The sequence below is a fragment of the Hippocampus zosterae genome, chromosome 11, assembly GCF_025434085.1.
Source record: "Hippocampus zosterae strain Florida chromosome 11, ASM2543408v3, whole genome shotgun sequence".
NCBI classification, from domain to species: Eukaryota; Metazoa; Chordata; class Actinopteri; order Syngnathiformes; family Syngnathidae; genus Hippocampus; species Hippocampus zosterae.
This window is the reverse complement of record NC_067461.1, coordinates 14261139-14286066: the sequence shown is the minus strand read 5'-3', so window position 1 is coordinate 14286066 and position 24928 is coordinate 14261139. Positions and strand designations below refer to the sequence as shown.

General features: G+C 43.8%; 1 protein-coding gene across 5 annotated transcripts in view; it reads left to right on the top strand.

Annotated features, from left to right (window-relative positions):
- The window catches only part of LOC127610358 (signal-induced proliferation-associated 1-like protein 2), an 87449-nt gene that overhangs the window by 50403 nt on the left and 12118 nt on the right, over positions 1 to 24928 (top strand). For 3 of the 5 annotated variants that reach the window (XM_052080402.1, XM_052080404.1, XM_052080401.1), the window contains exons 6-16: positions 720 to 823; positions 1550 to 1707; positions 2234 to 2810; positions 8006 to 8280; positions 13401 to 13655; positions 14552 to 14698; positions 19402 to 19505; positions 19586 to 19674; positions 20495 to 20868; positions 23487 to 23765; positions 24565 to 24618. In XM_052080402.1, coding sequence (XP_051936362.1) covers positions 720 to 823; positions 1550 to 1707; positions 2234 to 2810; positions 8006 to 8280; positions 13401 to 13655; positions 14552 to 14698; positions 19402 to 19505; positions 19586 to 19674; positions 20495 to 20868; positions 23487 to 23765; positions 24565 to 24618 — 2416 coding nt within the window. The remainder of the gene's footprint in view (positions 1 to 719; positions 824 to 1549; positions 1708 to 2233; positions 2811 to 8005; positions 8281 to 13400; positions 13656 to 14551; positions 14699 to 19401; positions 19506 to 19585; positions 19675 to 20494; positions 20869 to 23486; positions 23766 to 24564; positions 24619 to 24928) is intronic. The other 2 variants (XM_052080403.1, XM_052080405.1) reach the window with 2 other exon arrangements.

The window sequence follows — 24928 nt, the reverse complement described above, 5'->3', positions numbered from 1 at the left end:
GGACGGTGTAAAGAAAGGGTATTTACTTTTATCTGAATTAGGAATTGATGTAGCAATCAGATGTTTATCAAGAAGCATTTTAACTGATAAGTGGTGCCGTGATGCAATTGAGGCAAAATGCAGGCTTTGGTTTATTCTTGGGGCAGCTTAATTCTGTTCAACATGACAGCGGAATTTTCAAAGTGAGTTCATTTTCTGGCCAATAATAACATAAAATATGAATATATAGAGGGCGGCCCGGTAGTCCAGTGGTTAGCACGTCGGCTTCACAGTGCAGAGGTACCGGGTTCGAATCCAGCTCCGGCCTCCCTGTGTGGAGTTTGCATGTTCTCCCCGGGCCTGCGTGGGTTTTCTCCGGGTGCTCCGGTTTCCCCTCACATTCCAAAAACATGCATGGCAGGCTGATTGAACACTCTAAATTGTCCCTAGGTGTGAGTGTGAGTGTGAATGTTTGTTCGTTTCTGTGTGCCCTGCGATTGGCTGGCAACCGATTCAGGGTGTCCCCCGCCTACTGCCCGAAGACAGCTGGGATAGGCTCCAGCACCCCCCGCGACCCTAGTGAGGATCAAGCGGCTCGGAAGATGAATGAATGAATGAATGAATATGTAGAAATAATCGATGAAGTGAGTCTATTTTACCTCAAGGCCAGAATTCCCGTTTCTAATTTGAATGCAATTCCCCTCTTTTTGAAGACTGAATTGTTTTTGTGTTTGTTCCAGCGGATTCCACAGGCACACATTCTCTCTATACCACCTACAAGGACTACGAGCTAATGTTTCATGTCTCCACCATGCTCCCCTACACACCCAACAACAGACAACAGGTCAGTGGACGCCGCAGTCGTCAGTTTGGTGTGTCTATCTTGCCAACCAATTTGACGCTTTAGTCTCTAGGCAGCTTCATGTTTGGATAGCTTCATTCTTCCTCCTGCCAGGCGTTCCCCATTCCCCCCACGAGATCATTTTGCCACACTAACGACCTATCAGTTGAAACTCTCAGTATTGCCATGGCAACGCTACCTCATAGTAGGATTTTAATCAATGCATCCCCAGGAGCAGGACCTGCCCGTCTACACTAACGAGAGAAATTGAATGATTGTAGCCGTTGCTTGACAACCATTGGTGCCATAATTCTACAATCATAAAGGTCCACAAATTGAGTTGTTACACACATTTCTGTGTTGACATTAATACACAGGAAGAGGACTTCAGACACTTGTGATTTTGGTTTCTTATTGTATGTTACAAAGTTGAGTCACTCGATTTAAAGCTCAATTTCAGCTTTATCTAAATTGACTTAATACTGAAAATCGGTTCACAATTCAACAAACGAGGCTGTTTAAATTAGGCTTTGGGAACCGACGTTCTCTATCCTAAAGTCCTCGACTTACTGTGCTAATCCTTTGGTGAATAGAGCTCATATTCGAAGTTTAAAAGAAACTAAAGTCATATGAAGATCGTTAAATAAAGACTGCCTATCTTATCACTGAATGTGTCATCCCCCCCCCCCCACCCCCCTGTATTAAACTTCCTTGTTATCTTGTCTTTAGTTATTGCGGAAAAGGCACATTGGCAATGATATCATCACCATCGTGTTCCAGGAGCCCGGGGCCCTTCCTTTTACTCCAAAGAGCATCCGTTCTCATTTCCAGCATGTGTTTGTCATCGTCAAAGTCCACAATCCATGCACTGATAATGTCTGCTACAGGTAAATGAAACAAGCGTGCCTCTGTGCCTCCTTCATCTTTTAAGTGGGCAGTGCGTGCGACAATGTGTCAAATCAACCAATAATTGCAGAGATTGTACTTTGGAATGAGAGGCAATTAAATAGCCTCAAGACAAAGTAGGTGTGTTTATCCTTGGATTGGCTTTGCCTGACTGTCTTCATGCCACATTTTCTAATGCCGATTCATTTGTAAGCGGAATGATCATTTTCTACTGGTTCTTCCATTTCCTGCTGTGGCTTCGTAGTAGCTAATTGACAGTAGAATAATAAGTGAGTCTTTTGATCTGCTCAATAATGATACAGTTGTTATCATGACACCTGGAAATTATGATGGAAAAAATTCTTCTGAGTGATTTTGAAGTTGACATAAAAATCTCAGCATTTGTTGACAGAGGAAGATTAAAACGAACTGTACTATGTCTCACAGTGATATCATTTCCACATTTCAAAGAGATGCTTTTTATGTTAGCAATTGAGTTCAAGCATTCGTTTCATGTTTGTTTTCCAGTGTTGCCGTGTCCAGGTCAAAAGATGTGCCGCCATTTGGCCCCCCGATTCCGAAGTCTGTGACCTTCCCAAAGTCTGCAGTTTTTAGGGACTTCCTGCTTGCCAAAGTCATAAATGGAGAAAATGCAGCGCATAAGTCAGAGAAATTCCGAGCCATGGCGACCCGTACGCGGCAGGAGTACCTGAAGGACCTGGCGGAAAACTTTGTTAGCACTGCTACGATTGACTCTGCTGTCAAATTCAGCTTCATTAACCTCGGAGCCAAGAAGAAGGAGAAAGTGAAACCCAGGAAGGATGCACATGTGCTCAGTGTTGGAGCCATCACGTGGAGCGTTCGGGCCCGCGACTTTGGCCAGTCGTTGGATGTGGACTGCTTGCTCGGCATATCCAATGAGTTCATTGTGCTCATTGAGGAGGAATCAAAAAATGTCGTTTTCAACTGCTCTTGTCGCGATGTCATTGGATGGACCTCAGGGATTATGAGTATAAAGATCTTCTATGAGCGCGGGGAGTGTGTCATGTTGTCTGCCCATGACAACTGCGGAGAAGACATCCGGGAGATGGTGCAAAGATTAGAGGTAAGTCCATCAAAGCCTCAGCTGCGATAATTCTTTCAATTCTAAGTCCTTGTTCTTGAAAACCAGATGCGATGATTTGTTATGCCCCAAATGTTTCCACGGAAGACAAATTATAATTCGATGGACAGCTTTGCACGTGTGTGTGTGTGTGTGTGAAGAACACAAGTCACAGAGTGATTGGATCACATTCAAATTTTGTGTGTTTGACGAACTTATGATTGGAACCTGGTTGCTTTTTTGAAACATGGCGCACAGTTCATAAATAATTGGATCATTGGAATGTGCCTGCTGTAATACATTATGGTCATCGGTGAGAATGCGAATGTAGGTTTTAAAGAATAAATTCATTTAAAAAATCATCAAATGATCTAAATTATGGGAAAAAGGTCTGCACTGATGTTGCTGCACTATGAGCCAACTGTAGCTTTGCTCTCTCCACTCTTTGAAATATTTTTTATTCTGGATTTACAAAGATGGAACGCAGTTTATCACACAACTGTTGTTTGGTATTGGATTCCAAATTGCTAATACTCATTCGGGATAGTTGCATTGGCAAGCTCACAGTCATCAAAGCCCTTGTTGGCATTTACGAAGATGCTGCTACTACTACATCCATTCATTTTCTATAGTGCTAGTCCTCATCTGTGTTAGAAGTGTGCTGGAGCCTGTCCCATCTGATTTTGGATGAGAGGCTCAGAACACCCTGGACCACTCCCGCAAGGCGTCTACACAAACGATTCTTCACATTCACATCTAAGGACGGTTCCGTTAGCCAAACATGCATGTTTTATGAATAAATTAATGTGAGCAGAAGCCAGAGTATCAGGAACAAGTACAAAATGATAATGCAATCCCCACCAACGAAGGGTGGCACTGAGATTTGAACCCCGAACCTCAGCACTGAGAGAGCAGACGTGCTAACAATGCGTCCAGTGTGCCACTGCTATTCGCACCCATTTGACGTTATGTAAATTTTGTGTGCTGATTTAAGAGTCATGAATGGCACAGTGCAGTCTGAAGAAGTCGCCCTCTGGTACTTGTCATTAGCGTTTCACAATAGCAGGAGGGCAAATCACACAGTGTTACCTTTTGTAGGAGAATCGAATATCTCAAACTAAGAGTATTTTTGTACCATTCTATGTATTTCTGTGGTAACAATTCATTCTGCCAAAATAACTCCGCCATTCTAGGTTCACCGCAATCCCTTTTCCTACGTCTCATATGTTTCTACTCCGGCTCGAGCATAATTTTCTTCATTTTATGAGTAATACTTTAGTATCACCCCATTCCTCCATTTTTTACAACTGCGTTTAGCCTCAAAATGAGCAGCCCAAAGAGGATTTAAATCCTGAGAGTTATTTTTGGCTCAAAGTCATCACTCACATCCAGCTTGGTGCCAATTATTTGGGTCACATATTTAGATGTGTTGCTCTCACCTCAGTGAAATCATTAGGGGAACAAATACATTATTAAATGAAATTGACAATCAATATGGATGAGATTTGGGGCTATTTTTTAATTGAAACATTTATGAGGGATGCATCTTTAACAGGGCACAACCCAGTTTGGGGAGAGGAAATACGGTCACAGCTATTGAATCTGAGAGCCTAACAGTAGACAGCTGTGACTTGTGGCTCCTTTTCAAAGTGAAACATTTAGTCTGCTCATCTCCATTCTGTTTATGTTCATTGCTGTGTCATTTGGAGTTTAGACAGTACAACCTGCTTTAGTTCTGGCCACAGCATTGATTCCTTCAGTCCAGTATGTTGTAGGAACTGAACACCAGAGGCGCTTCTTTTAATTCCCTCAATTCAAACCTGAAATTTATAAACACTACCACAATGATTTGCAACCGTTTTCAATTGATAGTCAGTTGAATATATCAAGCACAAACCTGTGAGCAGAGCAGTGGGGTTCGATCCGGCCTCAAAACATGCACGCCAGGGTAATGGAACACTCAATTGTCCTGAGATGTGAGTGTGAGCACGCATGGCTGTTTGTCTATGTATGCCCTGCGATGGGCTGGCAATCGGTTCAGGGTATATACCCCGCCTGCTGCCCGAAGATAGCTGAAATAGGCTCCAGTACACCCCGCGACCCTTGTGAGATAAGCGGATCCGAAAATGGATGGATGGACAAATCCTGGGGGAAAAAAAAGATATTTTCCTTTTTTTTCCCCAAGAGAAATTCTTGACCCTAATAGTAGAACAATAGCACAGTTGCGCAGAGATTATAAATGAGAATGGAGAAGTAAGGGGTAAAAATATGCAGCCGAAGGACGCAGATTTTGCATAATGTTAATTAAATGATTGTAAGATTCTGCAAAGTAGTCTCCTGAGTGAGATACATTCATCACATGAAAGAACAGACAAGGCCATATTGACATCTCCTCCTCATTGGCCATGCTAATCTCACTCACATTCGCAGTGCTCTTATCCATGGGATTTGTGACTGATATTTCCCAAAGATGAAAAGTACGACGCGCAAGCAAGTGCAATCTGTGCTTGCCTTATAAAGTGTACATCAGTAAGGTGACCCTGCCAAATTTAATCCAAAAGGTGTCCATGGTTTTGTCCTGGAAATTGATCCAATTCGGTTTTCAGAGTAAGAGTTTCCAGACAGTCGAGCCAGTGATGTATTATGAAGCAAGTAGATTGGCCACAACAAATCCGTGCAACCTGTGTGAGAACACTAAAAGCTTTGTGATTGTGATAACATCCTGCTCTCCAGGGTGTCGGTGCGCTTGGGGGCCTGGTATTTGGATTTTATTGAACAGGTCATCACAGTACTGCGTGTGGTCCTTTTCTTTTTGACTTTCCTGTGTGAGCATGGATAAAAAATTACATGAACGATGAAAGCATTCTTTTTTTAATATATTATTGTACATATTCTGGCACTAAATCTGCTCGGATTTGGATTGTAGAGGTTATAACATTTTAATCTGCTCTGGTGCATTGTAATGTTTTTTTTTGTTTTGTTTTTTTTGTCACAAAGCTTTATGCATTATGCATTGCCCATGAGATTATTTTTGGCTCAATCTCGCATGCCACATCACAATGAAACTAATTGGCTGAAATCGGTGACAAGTCTCTGCTACATTCAAGTGACTAATGACTGCTAAACAATGATTAGCCTTTGTTTCATTTTCACCCATTGAAGCGTCAAAAAGAATTGTTTTACTAGCAGGCAAAGTGTTGACCAACATTTTAACATTCTTAACTAGATTTAAGAATAAAATGGAAGTTAAGAAATTCAACAAGAAAACGTATAAACAATAAATCCCGTCCTCCAACCAATGACAAACTTTGTGTCACGTTTTGCGTGATGGTAGTTGGAGGACCCGAAAAATCAGGAAGGCAGGTAGGAGCAGGGTGGATTGACCAAAATGTATTTAACTAAAAATACACACAGGAGTACAATGGAGAAAACACTAAGTCAAAGTACTCAAAAAAATGCCTGGAAATGACAAATATCAACCCAAACTATAACACGAAACAATACATGACAGGAGCACACGTATGCTCACATACTTACAGCTCACAATGACCCAACAAAGACTGACAGAAACTCAGGGAACTAAATACAAGCTAAGTGACAAGACAACGAGAAACACCTGGACAACACACAAAGGGTTGAGGGAGCTGATTGCTTACACACACTGATAACGAGAACAGCTGTCGAAAAAAAGGGCACATGAGGAATCAAAACCAAACGTAACCAGACCGAAATATAACACTGTGGTACGCAGGATTACTGGTTCGGAGATCAGTTAAGTCACATAACTCATCTGTGTACATTGAAATGTTCATTATTTTATTATTGTTTTTTTTTCTCACTTTTCCGTATTTTAGAAGCAAAGACAACAAAGATCTATGCTCAGTGTGGTGGAAATCATTTCCGGTTCCATGGTTTTGTCGGCATACTTTTTCTTTGCCAACAAACTTCAATTTTCCGTCGTTATTAAACTTGTCAATCATCCGGCAACAGTTTAATACATGCCCCTGTGCAGGTAGTCTTGCATTTGCCGGTACCTGGCCTCAGCATGCAGTAGTCCTGCAAAAGTGACACTACTTCTTCACTCGGAGGTACAATTTGAAATGCAGAAAGTCTATTTTAAAAAGTCTTACCTGTGCGTCATTGAGAGAAGGACATGGGTATGTTCGATTTATAGGCTGACTAAAAAAAGAGCTGTTTGGGAAACCATGAGACAGGCTCAGTGAATTTCTAACAAAGAGCAGTATGTTTTCCATTGATGGCCTGAAAAACTTTCCACATATTCTTCTCACGGATTTTTCTCTAGACCCTCAGAATTTTAGAGCAAAATAGTTTCCTTTTTTTTCCCCCATGATGGTTTTTGCAGAATGACAACTTAGTCTGCGAATCTTTTTGTTTTCCCCTAAGTTTTCCGTTCTGTAAAAACCTTGTTCGTATTGATTTAAGTACTCGACTATGATTATAGCTATTAGCCAATGGGAAAATAAAATGATGAACAAACTAGTGAACCCACATCATACCAAACGTATTCTGTGTTTCACTTTGAGGACACAGTTGATCTGTAAGAGTCCATGATGGTTGTTCGGGCTCCACTCGCACAGCAGGGTAGGATTTCTGCTAGTGTGAGAATCTAGTGAAGTGTTGACAGGCCAAAGTCTGAGTTAATGTGTCCCTGAAGCCAGCTGACACTCTGAGGTATATTGATGCAGTCAACCACAACTGAGCCGGACTAATCTGGCGAGTGATTAAAGCTCATTGAGTGCAGTGTGATTTCTTCTCCAGCGCTTCTACAGAAAACACTTTTGGGAAAGCATCCAGTAACACGGTGCATGCTGGAGTGAGACCTACGAATAGCTTGGTCAAATTATGTTGTCAAGCTAAAAATAGATTGTGTGCTTTTATCCTTGGCCTCTTTTATTTTATTTTTTGATTTTTTTGCATTTACTTCGATAATGATGCTGAACTGGAATGGGTTGACTGAGCTTTGTTGCAAGGCAATCCAGCGTTAAAACGTGGAATTTGTTTGCGTTATTGATAGCATGCAATTACGAAATCAATCCGAATCAATGGAATGTAAGCCACCATTTTCCCTAAATGGTGTCTGATAATTGCTCTCAAAAAACAAAAAAAAACAACCACGTAATTTATTCCAGTGATTATATTGCACATAAATATCCGACTGACTTTTATTCCTCTTTAAGATCACGACCAGAGGCTGTGAGACGATAGAGATGACTTTGCGGCGCAACGGCCTGGGCCAGCTCGGTTTCCACGTCAACTTTGAGGGAATCGTGGCTGATGTCGAGCCCTTTGGCTTCGCTTGGAAGGCAGGCTTGAGACAGGGCAGCCGACTGGTGGAGATCTGCAAGGTAGCTGTCGCCACTCTCACCCACGAGCAGATGATCGATCTGCTACGTACCTCCGTGGCTGTCAAAGTGGTTATCATCCAACCATATGAAGATGGGACCCCTCGAAGGTAAGAAATCCAACTTTATCTTGTATTCATTGTTACGCAGTGCTATTTTGTTTTTGTTTTTTAACTTGCCGTGCACGGAGGACATTGTCATGTTTGTCTATTAGTTTGACATTTCCTCTCATATTTGAGGTAATTAGTGGAGAGAAATGCTGACTTGCTTGTCGCTTGATGATGACAGCTGCTTCCCCATGGAGTCTCTTTGTTTGTTGCTCTACCTGTGCCACACTCGCAAGCAGCGTTTCACGCTAATAATAATGGGAAGAACATTTTGATAAATGGCTCAAGTTTTCCATGCTTCACTTTTGCAAATAACTTTTTATTTCTGTCCTCCCCCATTCTTCTCTTCAGCAGTTACAGTGGGAGGGGCTGGCTTTTGTACAACATGCACCCGTGACTAGATGCCATTTCCCCTCAAATAAAAAGAGAAAAACATATTTCAACATGACGTGATGAGAATAAATGGACTGTGTGAGAATGCGTATTCTCTGCGCGAGACAGTCACCACCGTGAGATCACCGAAATTTGTCTCAATTTCAAGTCAAGAGCAAATAAAGTTGCTCCCTTTGACCCAACCCAAGCGTAGAATCGTACGAACAGTAAGAAACATTTTGAATTGTGACCCTTCATCTCCCTATTTCGACATTGAGATTATCATTTAGGTTTCGAAAATCTCTCGGGAAACCTCATGTTCATAGTCTTCCGTAAACTTTGCTTCCATTTGCTCACAAATAAGCAAGCCAAAATTGTCTCGCGGTTTGCAGCTATTCCTAGAAATAAAGAATATGAGTGTGAGGAAAAGATACTGGGCAGGAGATCAACACAGAATATACCTTATGATACAGAGAAAATATGAGGAGGTTTGATGAAAAGTAACATGACATTTATATTTGTTTGGCTTGATCGCTTATTTGGACTTCAGTCTTCTCATCTGGCGACAGAGGGACGGCATATTTGTTCTCCCAGATGGTAGCCAAATATTCTTCCTCTTTGAACCCAACGCAGCAGCTCCTTTGACTGAACCGCTGTCTAATCCTCTTTCCAAAATCAGTGATCATAAACGATGATACGGTCGTAATTGCAGTTCAGGAAAACTGAAAGTGTACAAAACAATCATCACAACAAAAACTGGTTCAGCCTCTGAAAACTGTGGTTATAGCATAAGACACCGAAACTCTTGGCTTGATCATTGTGCCAGTTTCAGCTAGCTGGCTTGGTTTGGATGATGGTCAGCAGCAGAGTTTCAGACAGGATTCTCTCTCCAGCAGATAGCACAAGCTGTGCATTGGGCCCCCGTGTAAGTGCCTACACTGTGTCATGATACTAAACATGATGAAATGTATTTGATGCGGACGTGGTATTAGCAAACAGATGTATTTGACAGATTAGTGGGTATTACCATAAAACAACATACTGGTCTGTGCTTTGGAGCTTGACTGGGGTATCCCCCTCCACGACATTTGCTAAAGACACAAATTATTGCTGGTTCATGAGAACCAAAAGCAGCGATCTCAAGGTCTTGTGAATATTTTCCCATGGCTTGATCAAATCAAGAGGCTCTGTGTGGTTGGGTGAAGAATCGTGAGGAGTCCCAACTCTTTCTCTTTTTTTTAATTTTTAAAGTTGCTTAAGTGTTGCAATCACCAATGAGTGCTCTGCTTTTTCTGCAATGATCTCAAAAGAAAGGAATTCAGTTGGGGCTTGTAGGGCCCACTCAGTCCCCCGTGGCCTGAATGATTGGGGGTGACCTGAACAATGGACTTGGTCTCATGCCCTCTCGACAATATAACCTGCTTCATATGCCCTCTATGACACACGTTTCCTTTACCAAATGTCATTTGGGAGGAGAGGGTTTATATAGCCTCTTTATTTGGGATTCTTGTCCTATCAAGGTCGATCTTATGTCAGTGTTTTGGAGCTGCTTATTCTTAAAACTGTTCGAACTCTGTCTGAATCTAAAGCAGATATGCCTCTGGCCTGATTTGTACATAGGACGGTGTTTCGGTACACTGGGGGCAAGATGTGGTTTGAGTCCAGGGCAGCAGCACAAGAGCCTTGTCCGTTATTGCACTGTAAAATGTTGAATCCATTAGCAATCCATTTGATTTGATCTATTATTGTATCGGTTCCTGTGATCTCCGTATTTGATGTTTATCTCAAATTTAAAGAGGGATCAACCTGCTCCAGACCTCTGCTATTCAGTATTACTTGCGATATTTAATTGGCCACTCATGACCTTTACTTTTGAAGTGCCATCAGAGTGATTTTCATCTGGACTCAAGTTAAGCCGGATTTCTCACTTGCTGTGATGACACTCTGTGAAAGGAAACGCTGCTAAACAAAAACATTCACAATCTGCTGCTTAATGCCTCCACATTCTACTCTGGAGCCCTTTTTTCCTTTTTGATCACTTAGCAAAGAAATCATTGAGAGGCTTTTTTTTGGCAAACATATTCAGTTTGGAGCACACCTTCCTAATGAACCTCAGGACAATGATGCTCTAAAAAGGCCTGGTGGAGGTCATAACCTCTCTGGCTCTTTGCTGTGACATGGACTGTGGGAATGGATTAGCATGTCTTTCAATCCTTGGCTATGTCATTGAAGTGACGGCTGTCTGACTGAGGTCCAAGGTCCTGTTGTCACACTCATTTATTCTATTTTGTTAAGCGCCAATGGCTGATTGCCACTCCCCCCCACCCCTACCCCAAACTGGTCAAGTAAGGACTAATGTTGTTTTGGCAACGTCACTTAAAATGCTTGAAACTGTCACATTACTTCCTCCAAAGAAATACATGACAACATGGGGAAAAATTGTATTTGTTATATTTTTATAATCAGCTCATGTTGGCCAGTGTGGTTAATGTTAGGCCTATATAGCCTTTAAGTAAACGTTTAGGAGATCGAGAGGAAGCTGACCATGTCATTTGTTTCTACCAGTCTGTTTTTCCTACACCATGCTAAAGCTCAGATTTAGTGCTGGTTTCCTGCCGTTGATTTACACACAGAGAGACAGACCGTTCCCCCGATTTATTTCAAAAGCAAGAATCACTGGTCCAAGCTGATGGTTGTTTTCAACTGTGAGCCTGGCAGGCACTGAGCTGTAACATTAGATCATACCTTGTCACTTCTTAATCATTCTTGTGCAAATAGCACGGCCAGAAACAAAAACGGAGACCTTTTGCCGTTGACAAGCTGTTAACCACATTTAGCCTTTGAGGGAGCAATTGTGGGTGGCAACCTGGCATTATCATGTACACATACTTCATCAAGGTAATAAGTGTGTTAGCAGTCCTGGAGAAAGAAGTGTAGCAATGGTGAGGATTTAACACCTTTCCTCATTCCCGCCACTTCCTCCATCCCCGTTCCCACCCCTCAACTCCACCCAGCACTATTAAAAAAAGTTGAGCGATAAGAGATTTCAATATCTTCAGTAAATCAACACAGAAGCAAATGTTTTATTCATTCATTACGTTCTATACCACTTGCTCAGAGCTCCAGATATCAAAACGCTAAAGTGACAAGGTCCATAATACGGGGTAATCGGCATTAGAGGATTAAGTCTGGGAGAGTGATCTGAACCACTACACTACCACCACCGCCACTCTCCAGTTAATGGTATAACAGAATGTAAAATGCTGCTGTGTCACCCATTATTTACAGTTCCACACGTGAAACGTACGATGCACACTTCATACCACACATGAAGCCAATCAATTATTTAAAGCATATGATCTGGAGGATGTTATTGCAACCACTTGCAGTACTTCACGATAATGGGATGTTGACATTGGCCATATGGGTGTGAGCTGGGTGACATTGTGGAGATGGAAGAAGTGGAGCATGATTTTAAGGCTGGCTCATGTGACACCCATATCCCCGCTCGACTACCCAGTTGTAAACAGCCAGCCAGCCATGGCCCAGTTTGATGAAAGCGTCTTACTTACATGGATTACTTTTCCCCTTCACAATCAGTCAATGAGCCCTCCTCAAGCCCCTCTGTTTGTGCTTTTGTGACCGCAGCTATGTATACATAGATTTCAACCCTCAGTGCATTCTGGAAAATAGACTTTAGAGGGGTAGGCAAGTGCAATCATGAGGGTCATGCTTGAGATGTGGAAAGCTTGCATGTGGAGAGCTTGCAAAACATCCAGAATGGTTAACCCTGACCCATCACCCTGTATCCCTCTCCTCCCAAATATACGCGTAGCTCACACTCCACCAATAATGTTGCATGAACCAGCCTCCTAGGTCTGTCTATTTCAGAGACTTTCTCTGCTAATCACAATAATGGCATCTTGATGGCCATAGAAAAGGCCCCTTGGATTGTCAGCTTTAATATTATAGTCAAATCGTTGGTGTATGTATGATCCAATCACATGTGTAAAACAAAAAACAGTAAACAACTCACCTTTTTTGTTGTTGTTCTCTTTTGGTAGTATTTGTTGTGCATTTTGATAACACATGGTATAATAATTCATGCCATTATTGTAGCTATGTAATTGTACTTATTAGTAACGGTATTACATCAGTTAAATTAACCATATTATTTCAATTGCCAAATGCAGATAATATTTAGGAGAAATATAATGATTTATATTTTTTATAGGGAAATATTTTTCATGCACAGCAAATTACCTTTTAATTTACCGGTAATTGTAGATTTTTCTCATATTAACCATGCACCAATTTACATGTTAATAAGGTTTTGATGTTCCATGTTATTTGTAATCAAGTCTTGAGCTCAAGCCTCAACTCCGCAGAACCTTTTAGCATCTTTTAGCATAATGTTTACATTTATGTTCCAATTCACTGCTCTCTCTCATCCCGTTTTGCAGGGTAGCTTTATTAACCTGAAAAAAAAAACAACAGACAGTAAGGCACAGTTTGTAAACTATTAGCACTTAGCTAATTGGTCATCAGAAGTATAAACGGTGGGTTCTCTTCAAGTGCTTTTTCAAAGATCTCTGATGAGATGAATGATATAAATGTTAAAATGTAAATTGTTAACAGATTTTACCCGAAGCAATTATTAGCAACTATTTCATTAACAATTCATGCTCTTGCTTCCATATTCCACAGAATCGTGGCTTACCACGAACTGTCTTTATTGAACTTCTTCTCAGGGGCTGCTCTGAGCTGTATCGTATTCCCATGGTGGAGTACAAAGTCGACAGTGAGGGCACACCCTGCGAGTACAAGACACCCTTCAGAAGGAACACCACCTGGCATCGGGTGCCCGCGGCGGCTGGAGCTCCTCTGTCCAGAGGGTCACCCACTCAGGGTCCTGACCGCCTCCAGTGTCAACAGATCCTACAGCAGCATAAGGCCGCTATCCCACGAAGCACATCCTTTGATAGGAAGTTACCAGATGGATCCAGGTACTGTCATTGTCATTTTTAAAAGTTGATTATGTATAAAGCATCACTTACATCAGAACTACATTCCTCTTCCAGGGCAAGAATCATTCCTTATATACAGGTGGAGGGTAGTGTGTAATTATATAGAAAATGGATGGATGGTAAAATTAAACTCATGAAGTGGTGTTTTTGTGTTGGGTTATCACATGAATATGAATGGAACAGTTTCGTCACCACGATTTCACCGCGTCTCTTTTGGATAGCAGCTACCAGTCTAATTTTCCAAATAGTATCTCCATCCAACCATGTAAAGCAGTGATTTGTTCATCCTAATGAAAGCCCCACAGTCATGATAACCTTTTCACAGTGTCAAAATGACCCCCTGTGGTTATGCCTGTTCTGACTGTACTGGGATAACAGCCACCTCCTCTGCCTAATCACACGGGCTCTGTCAGTGGGAGCACTCTATTTTCCATTCTTTCTTTTACTCCGTGTACGACTCCCTTGGACCTCTGCGGCCCACCGAAGAGGAGGTGACGGCGACGCTAGCACGACACAGCTCATCTCAGCCAATTATTGCAGAAACAAAGAAAGGATTCCACTCTAGACCATCAAATGACGCAGCCCAAAGGAGAGTGGGAGTAGAGGGGAGATATGAGGCACAAGAAAAAAAACCAAACATAGGAAAGACACGAATCAAAATTGAATTTCATTGATAATACACACTTTTTAAAAATACGATCTTAATTAAATGTGTGCCGTATTTGAATGCAGCATGGTTTGGGAATACATCTGCCTCATTAATAATCATAGGGTTAAATTAATACAGTAACTATCCAGGGCATCATGGTGTGCTCATGGTCAGCATTTTATTGGATAATTATGCACTCAGATTTGAGCCCTTTGTTGTTCTGCAGAATGATGCAGGATTTGGAGAATCCTCAGGTTACTTCCTGTAACAAGGGAGACCAGCATTACCGCAGCTCCCCCAGTAACCAGTCCTCTTCCAGCGATCCAGGACCCTGTGGCAGCAGCTCCTGGTCCCAACAGCCTGGATATGATGGGTATGTGACCACGCAACTGCTCCTGCTTTTGCACCCCATTGTTTAATCCTAGAGTTATTTGGAGTTTTGTGATAATCAAAGTTGATTTTTTTAATTGCTACATTAATAATGGGACATATAATTTTTCAAAATGGTAATGGTGGAATGTTATTATTATTATTATTATTATTATTATTATTATTATTATTATTATTATTATTATGAGGGAAGAGTCAATTAGAAGTGGGTTTTTGTTTGCAAAAGATTTCATGTGTAGCCTACATTCAGCACAGAATTTGAACAGACATGATTTACCTGATTGAGTCCGTTGACCTGATATTTATTAAAAGAACAAGCCTTCTCGTGCTGGTTTTTCTGTTTTATCATTGATGCTGATAAAAGCTGTCAAGTATAACCACTAACTAGCAATATAGTCAAGATAGTACCGGTAATTCCTTTGTTGGCTGAAGTTAATAAAACAGAATGGACTTGTCGTCAGTAAAGGAGGAGCATTAAATTAGCCTGAAAACTGTTCTTTCACACAGAATGTCTACCTGGAAGATCATTGTCATTGTTCTGAAATAAGTGTTTCTTTTTTTCTTTGTAATTTCAGACCCTTTTTTTGCTTTTGTTCTCAGAACACTGAAATGAAATGATAAAACCATTATAAAAAATGCTGACTCTAATTTGAGTCAGATCCAAGCCTGATGAATTTGGAGAGAGTTATATAATTAAAATGGTAGGTTTGGAAATAAATTAAATAAAAGAAATGAATTATACCTCCAGTCAAATCCAAAGAGACCAGTGGGTTGACGTTACTTCGCTGTAATCTGTTTTATCGTGATGTGTTGAAAAATCCCCTCCGTGAGTCGTCACCTTACCGTGGTGGAGAGGTTTGTGTGTCCCAATGATCCTAGAAGCTAAGTTGTCTGGGGCTTTATGCCCCTGGCAGGGTCACCCATGGCAAACAGGTTCTCGGTGAGGGGCCAGACAAAGCACGGCTCAAAGACCCCAATGATGATTGCAATAAATGGATCTAGTTTTCCCTTGCCCCGACACGAGTCACCGGGGCCCCCCTCTGGAGCCAGGCCTGGAGGTGGGGCTCGTTGGCGAGCGCCTGGTGGCCGGGCCTACACCCATGGGGCCCGGCCGGGCTCAGCCCGAAGAGGCAACGTGGGTCCCCCTTCTCATGGTCTCACCACCCGTGGGAGCGGTTAAAGGGGTCGGGTGCAATGCGAGCTGGGCAGCAGCCAAAGGCGGGGACCCTGGCGGTCCGATCCTCGGCTGCAGAAGCTAGCTCTTGGGACATGGAATGTCACCTCTCTGGCAGGGAAGGAGCCCGAACTGGTGTGTGAGGCAGAGAAGTTCCGACTGGATATAGTCGGACTTGCCTCCACACACAGCCTAGGTTCTGGTACCAGTCCTCTCGAGAGGGGTTGGACTCTCTTTCACTCTGGAGTTGCTCACGGTGAGAGGCGCAGAGCAGGTGTGGGCATGCTCATTGCCCCCCGGCTCAGTGCCTGTACATTGGGGTTCACACCGGTGGACGAGAGGGTTGCATCCCTTCGCCTGCGGGTGGGGGGACGGGTCCTGACTGTGGTTTGTGCATATGCACCAAACAGCAGCTCAGCATACCCACCCTTTTTGGAGTCCTTGGAGGGTGTGCTGGAGAGTACTCCTGCTGGGGACTCCCTTGTTCTATTGGGGGACTTCAATGCTCACGTGGGCAATGACAGTGAGACCTGGAGGGGCGTGATTGGGAGGAACGGCCCCCCCGATCAGAACTCGAGTGGTGTTTTGTTATTGGACTTCTGTGCTCGTCACGGACTGTCCATAACGAACACCTTGTTCAAACATAAGGGTGTCCACATGTGCACTTGGCACCAGGACACCCTAGGCCGTAGTTCCATGATCGACATTGTGGTCGTGTCATCGGATTTGCGGCCGCATGTTCTGGACACTCGGCTGAAGAGAGGGGCGGAGCTGTCAACTGATCACCACCTGGTGGTGAGTAGGCTCCGATGGTGGGGGAAGATGCCGGTCCGTCCTGGCAGACCCAAACGTATTGTGAGGGTTTGTTGGTAGCGTCTGGCGGAATCCCCTGTCAGAAGGAGTTTCAACTCCCACCTCCGACAGAGCTTTTCCCATGTTCCGGGGGAGACGGGGGACATTGAGTCCGAGTGGACCATGTTCCGTGCCTCTATTGTTGAGGCGGCCAATCTGAGTTGTGGCCGTAAGGTGGTTGGTGCCTGTCGTGGCGGCAACCCTCGTACTCGCTGGTGGACACCAGCAGTAAGGGATGCCGTCAAGCTGAAGGAGTCCTATCGAGCCTTTATGGCCTGTGGGACCCTCGAGGCAGCTGACGGGTATCGACTGGCCAAGCGGAACGCAGCTTTGGTTGTCGCCGAGGCAAAAACCCGAGCATGGAAAGAGTTCGGTGAGGCCATGGAAGCCGACTTCTGGACGCCTTCGAGGAAATTCTGGTCCACCATCCGACGTCTCAGGAGGGGGAAGCAGTGCACCACTAACACTGTGTACAGTGGGGATGGGGTCTGCTGACTTCGACTCGGGACGTTGTGAACCGGTGGGCAGAGTACTTCGAAGACCTCCTCAACTCCACCAACACGCCTTCCTTGGAGGAAGCAGAGCCTGGGGACTCTGAGGTGGGCTCTCCTATCTCTGTGGTTGAAGTCACCGATGTGGTTAAAAAGCTCCTCGGTGGCAAGGCCCCAGGGGTGGATGAGATCCGCCCGGAGTTCCTCAAGGTTCTGGATGTTGTGGGGCTGTCCTGGTTGACACGCCTCTGCAACATCGCCTGGTCAACGGGGAGAGTGCCTCTGGATTGGCAGACCGGGGTGGTAGTCCCTCTTTTTAAAAAGGGGGACCGGAGGGTGTGTTCCAACTATAGAGGGATCACACTCCTCCTCAGGAGGGTCCGTCAGGAAGTCGAGCCTCAGATTGAGGAGGAGCAGTGTGGTTTTCGTCCCGGCCGTGGAACAGTGGACCAGCTCTACACCCTTAGCAGGGTTCTCGAGGGTATGTGGGAATTCGCCCAACCAGTCTACATGTGTTTTGTGGACTTGGAGAAGGCGTTTGACCGTGTCCCTCGGGGAGTTCTGTGGGGGGTGCTTCGTGGGTATGGGGTACCGAACCCCCTGATACGGGCTGTTCGGTCACTATACCACCGATGTCAGAGTTTGGTTCGCATTGCCGGCAGTAAGTCGGAATCGTTTCCAGTGAGGGTAGGACTCCGCCAAGGCTGCCCTCTGTCACCGATTCTGTTCATAACCTTTATGGACAGAATCTCTAGGCGCAGCCAAAGCGTTGAGGGGGTCCGTTTTGGTGGCCTCAGTATTGCATCCCTGCTTTTTGCAGATGATGTGGTGCTGTTGGCTCCTTCAAACAGGGCTCTCCAACTCTCACTGGAGCATTACGCAGCCGAGTGTGAAGCGGTTGGGATGAAAATCAGCACCTCCAAATCTGAAACCATGGTCCTCAGTCGGAAAAGGGTGGAGTGCCCCCTCCGGGTTGGGGGGGAGATCTTGCCCCAAGTGGAGGAGTTCAAGTATCTTGGGGTCTTGTTCACGAGTGAGGGCAGGAGGGAGCGAGAAATCGACAGGCGGATTGGTGCAGCGTCTGCTGTGATGCGGACGTTGTATCGGTCTGTCGTGGTGAAGAAGGAGCTGAGCCAAAGGGCGAAGCTCTCAATTTACCGGTCGATCTACGTCCCAACCCTCACCTATGGTCACGAGCTATGGGTCGTGACCGAAAGAACGAGATCCCGGATACAAGCGACTGAAATGAGTTTTCTCCGCAGGGTGTCCGGGCTCTCCCTTAGAGATAAGGTGAGAAGCTCAGTCATCCGGGAGGGGCTCAGAGTCGAGCCGCTTCTCCTCCACATCGAGAGGAGCCAGATGAGGTGGCTTGGGCATCTGATTTGGATGCCGCCTGAGCGCCTCCCTGGTGAGGTGTTCCGATCATGTCCCACCGGGAGGAGACCCCGAGGAAGACCCAGGACACGCTGGAGAGACTATGTCACCCAGCTTGCCTGGGAACGACTCGGGATCCCCCGGGGAGAGCTGGAAGAAGTAGCTAGGGAGAGGGAAGTCTGGGCTAAAGTCTGCTAAAGCTGTTGCCCCCGCGACCCGGCCCCGGATAAGCGGTAGATGATGGATGGATGGTGTTGAAAAATGTCACATCATGCTCATTATGCAGGCCAAGCAGTCGACCTGATACTGGCATATGAGCAGACTGCTTTTCTAAGAGGTTACAGACCATGACACCACACTGCTGCCTTTCTATCAGCAGCCTCAAACGTGCACTGAATTTGCAAGGATTCGAAGAGGTGTGATCGGTCGGAGCCGACAGGGTGCAGAACAGAACAAGACACATTGACTAGTCCATTGATCTTCAGCGTAGGTCGCTGGGGAAAAAAATAAATCACAAAGCTGCGTGACCGCAGTGCAGTAGAGGGAACCCCACTTTGCTCCGATAGCTTTCATTCTACGCCCTGTTGGAAAAAGTGGCTCCACTTTTTGTCAAGAGCATGATAGTTCCTGTAATGCTGAGTCATCTGAAAGGTCTTTTGTTTGCTTCTGAGCTCAAGTGTTTTGGCTCTTAGTGATTGCAGGCTAATTGCATTACCTCCGCAGAATCTCTTGAAGCCTTACTCCTTGTGGAATACAATGCTCACACTGCCTCTTTCCTCATGTTTTTCTCTGCAGATGTCCCTCTCCTATCCTACATGAGCATGCAGGAGACGTCCAAGGGGGCGATGGAGACATCCACAGGGAGCGAGAGCCCACTCTGGAGAGGACCAGGTCAGCAGGTGAGTGCTCGAATCAACCATGAAAGCAAGTAGTGCAGATTGGATGATTTTGTCTACTTTTGATTTATGCCCATCTGCAGAGGCCAAGTGGCACATACCCGCCACAAAGATCCTGAACCCTTTGAAGCAGCGCGAAGGAAGCAAAGACTCCCCCAACAAGCTCTCCAGGGTAAAAAGTTCAGATGTCTCTTTTGATTTGACATGTAATGGACATATTTCGAAATCAATTACTTCTGAGCAGTGTTTTGGGTGACAATGTCCAAGCCACCCACCCTTTCACCTCTGATCAGACTCACGGTAAAGGTCAGCATTACTTTGATTCTTTATTTGTCCCTTTTAGCTTCCCTTTACATTGATCTATTTCCACTCATTAGCTCATTTGGTTATGTCCTATCTCCTCTCTTCCTCTTTCATTAGACACATTTCCCCGGAAGCTTGAATCTATTCAGTACAATAGCCTTTCTCTCAGCTGTGTATATGCATTCACAAGAACCAAGGCTTTCAAACATCAGCTGGTTTTACATCAACATTCACTTGGGACTGTACAGGATTTACCCCAATGTGCTCGCCATTGTTTTTAAAAGAAGACTACTCTAGGTCTTTTTGATGTAATATGGTGTGATTTTAATTTGCCCCACCACTTACCACTTTGCAGTCTCTCAAGAAGCAAATTGAACAAAACATGATGGCTCATGTTCTAATTTTAGTTTAAAAAATATCAAGAATTATATTTAGACTGTTGTACTAGTCAACTAAATAAATGATATGGCTGTTGATTTAAGTTGAAGTCACAGTACTTCAAACTAAGTTATATGCTACCCCAACTAGGGCCACTTAGGGTGGACCGGGCTGACATTTACTTCCGCAGAACTAGGACAAAGAAAGTAATAAAGAGACGAATACTCCCGTTTGGTGGCCTTAGAACACTCGGAAGAAATGTTTGATCTTGTCTGATGCACCGTATATGTGTGATTCTCTTGCTGTCCTAGATGGGCGATAAGAACTCGAGCCACTCGAGTAGCAATACTCTGTCAAGCAACGCGTCCAGCAACAGCGATGATAAGCACTTTGGCTCAGGAGACTTGATGGACCCGGATATGCTGGGTCTCACTTACATCAAAGGGGCCTCCACGGATAGCGGCATCGATACCAATCCCTGCATGGTCCCTGGGGCTCGGGTGTTGATGCAGAGCAGGGTGGGGGAGCTGGGACACCCATGGGTGTCAGAGCACCATGAGGACGGGGTATCTGAAGAGGACCATGGCAAACCATACCTGCCACAGGGTTACGCTTCTGCCTTAATGGCTAGTAATGTGACAGAGGGAAGCATCGGAGACCTGAGCGAGATCTCTTCACAATCGAGGTATCACACATCACCTAAATTACATGATTATTACATTTAATTGCACTGGTTTTTGGTGGGGTAACACAAGTTGTTTGATTAGTTTCATATGGTGGACAACTTAAAGCAAGTGGAACATCATGAAGTTGCGGACTTAGCATCGACTGAAGTGATGAAATTTTGTATGGGAGGGATGCCTCTTCTATGGACATTTTAAGATAGCATTTAACTTGTTTCCATATACATATATCAATTACTCGCCAGATGGCTGTCGGCTTCACACTCGCAAAAATTTTATAGAACCGCGAAGAGTACTCCTGCCACACTTTAAAATAAGCTGAACGTGTTGTCATTCAAACTGATGCATTCATCTCGTTGGAATTCTCGCAAAAAATAGGCTGTCATCATCAAGACAACAGCAAAAGAAAAGAGTTCTCTCAGTAGGCAATGCAAATCACAAACAATGAATGAGAAAAAAGATGCCTCCATAGAGGTCACGAGAGCTCCATGGAATAGTTTGATGAACCTGAATGAGAATCACATGCAAGTCATCCTTCACAGTAACCAGATCTAAAAAGCAACTGACCAGCTATGTGGAACAAAATAATGTCAAAATTCCAAATGGTGAACAATGGTTTCAATGATGTTGTGTTAACTTACAGACTGTGGATAATGCTTTGGAAGTCCAACATGATCTTTCTGATGCAGGGCCAACACTATAAAATGGCACTATGTTGTCATTACACATGAAATAACACCTTGATCAAACAGGAGTAGAAATAAGTTGAAATGCATGGATGGCGACAACCACATTATTGCTCTGATGTCATATCAAATGAAGGAAAGCACTATCAAGCCATAGGAACGTTTTTTGCCATGAGATGAGAACTCCAGTGCTGTTATGAACATACAAGATCATCCCCTGTTCCAACTAAAACCAAGATCTCTGGCCTAACAAATGCATTGTCATATAATTATCCTAATGTAATTTGGATGATGCAACGTCTTATCTACTTGGATAAATTTGTCAGAATTGTTGAGCAATCCATGAAATGTTTGTGGTGTTTTGTGCTTGGCCAGTTTGAGGTCATCCTATAACACAGCCAAGTATATTTAACACTTTAAAATATTGATTTGAGGAAGCCCAGGAACAAAAGGGGATAAACAACTCAAACTTTCTTGATGGTATTGTTTTACTCTGGACCATGACTTGAGTCAATTGTGATTTATTTCGAGTGTGTCAAGTTATTGATCTGACCACTGAGATAAAACATACCAACTGTTTCCCCGTTATGTGGTTTGCCATACAATACCCGTGCTACATTTGCCACCAAGAAAAACCCCTTCCCTCCATTCAGTTCATCAAACACACAGACATGAGGATGTTTTCTTTTCTGGCTCTGTAGCTTGACTTTTTTCCCCATCCTTGCGCTCTACTCATGACCCTCAGAACTGACTCATCCAGCTGTGTTGAGGATTGTTGGTGGAGCGGTTGTCATTCCAAAGCAATGTAGGGAAGTGTTTCCACACATTCCTGTCCAAATGCCCCTCACTAGACTGCTACCCATCTGGGAAAGAGGAGGGGTGTGAAGAAGACTAGTCTAGCACTCAGTGGTTACAGTAGCTACGAGATAGAACCGAGGTCTCATGTGTTTATGGCATCCATTACATGGTTAAGTTTGCATTACATGCTCAAATTAGTAGCGTGTGGGAACTATCCCAACTCTTCTATCTGGAATAACATTCAGCATAAGGAACTAGTTCGTACCATCACAGCACCATTGACCACCCCGATGCTTTCCATCTTTTTCATGTAATTGTTTTTTACCATTCGAACCAACAGTGCAGCAGCAGGGGTGTTTCCCAGATGGTCATGAATATGCAAATGGAAACTACTGTCAGCTAATGCCAACTTTAAGTTTTAAGTTAACCAGAAAAAGCACATTTAAATGAAACATCTCAATTTGAATCATAGTCCAATTTTCTTATTTCCAAGAAATATTTTTTTGTGCATTGTATCTTATCATTAGAGGACAAACTGCTCATTGTTAATGAAATCGTAATCTTTCACACTGTCAGCATATTAATTAACAGGAGAGCACCGGCGTCACTTTACAGCATGCCAGACTTGAAGCTATGGCTGGAAATGCTCATATTTTTATTTGACTTGAATCATCTTTTTTTTTTCCTGACAAATGTATCATGCCCACCATTAGTCTTCACTAACACAAAAGTGTTTGTCACTGCTCTGCAGTACAACACAGCGATTACACAATCACATGAGAAAATTGCACTTGAAATCAGTAACAGATACAACTTTGATGAGTATATTATACCAATATCCACTACTGATTTCACCACCACATGTAGCAGATGGGGAGAATACAGTAGACGCTTATTTATTTTATTTTTTTCAAAAGTATGCACTGGAGGTGGGTATACTATGTGGCAAGACAATAAGAACGCAAGCATCTGTATTATTCTCATATAAATACTTCCAGCTGGTATCCCCTCAATTAGAAGTGTCATTTTCTCATCTCATGTTTCTTTATGCCTTGATCATTTTTTGTCTGCTTTTTCTGCATGGTCAACTTTTGAGTTGCATTATTTGTTTTCTTTTGTTTTGCTTTATGGCTCAGTGGCTCACATCACTCTGGCAGTCCATTGGCGCGCGGTGCCAGATATTGTATGTCCGCCGACTCCACCAAGGTGTACACCATCCCTCAGACCAGCAGCTCAGGTGCAGAGCCCGAGCCGCAGCCTGGGCCAGGCCCTGATTATGGCCTGGATCCCAGCTCAGAAGCTTGTGAACAGACATGTTCACAGCCAGATGGCAATCTCCCAATGAAGGCAACTGATAATGATGGTGATGACGATGCTCACAGCAAAGAGGAACCTCCCAACATTTCAGAGTGTGGGTGAGTGTTTGTGAACAAGATGGAGAAAGAAATTTGATTTTGCATGAGAATCATTGGGTACAGTTGACTTTTACCACTAATGACAACTACATCCAAGACCCATTCCAATACAAGCACCCCCACTGTCTAGTGGACTCCCAGTGTGCATAAACAGCCTGATTGAGGCAGACAGCTTTGGAATAAATACGCTCAATGAAGCCGCGGACATAATACACTTGGCACATGTCACTTGTGGTTATTGATCGTTTCCGAGAAGGCGGATCCCTGCGGACTGCCAGTCTGAACATGTAGCGGATCTCTTGTGGATGCATAGGAGATATCCACACATTGCTATGGGATGGCAAGTACAGAATAGTCATGGGGAAGGCAAAAGAGAGATAGATGCATGCCATCACTCGACCCGGTTGAAGCTTATTCCCTACAAAGGCTCACTGATGATCAAATGAACTTGGAGCTTCTTTCAAAAGAAAAAGGAAAATCCTTGCTCCAGATTTTAAATAATTTCATTTACTCTACAAAATTTGTTTTTTAAGAGCTATGTGATTGATCACATGTGCTGAAGTCATCTTCTGCAGGCTTATGAAAAAGGTCCCTAATTCAGTTATCCTCCCCATTAGGTTGTTTATTATTTATTTTACCTTAACACAAGCTTGTCTTATTGATGAATGGTGTAATATTTTTTTCGGATATTGTTCGAACATAATGACGTTTCTCTTGACCTGCTCCAACACTAGCCCGTATTTGTAACGGTGCTCCTAATGCCATTTTTTTCTCTTCCACTAACTCCTTCTTGTTCCAGAGGAGCTGAGAGCTTGTTAGCCCTCCTTCTCGAAATGCTGTCTGAGCGTGCAAGGTACACAATCAGTGGAAATCAACCCTCTGGCTCGAGCTCTGAACCATTGTGACCCTCCGCCATATATACAGACACACACGCACACACACACACACTGCACCCTCCCTTCTCCCAGACTGCCACATCACTCCCTCAAGACTACTGCTTTCTATAAGTGGAGGTTAATGACTTGTGTATCAGTGGCGGTGACATTTCTACTGCAGCATAATGCTTACCCAAAAGTCCTTGCGTCAACCCCCTCAGCCACTACACTGTGAGGTTCCAACTGGATAATGACAATATCATTATACAAGGTGGTTGAGTGTTTGGC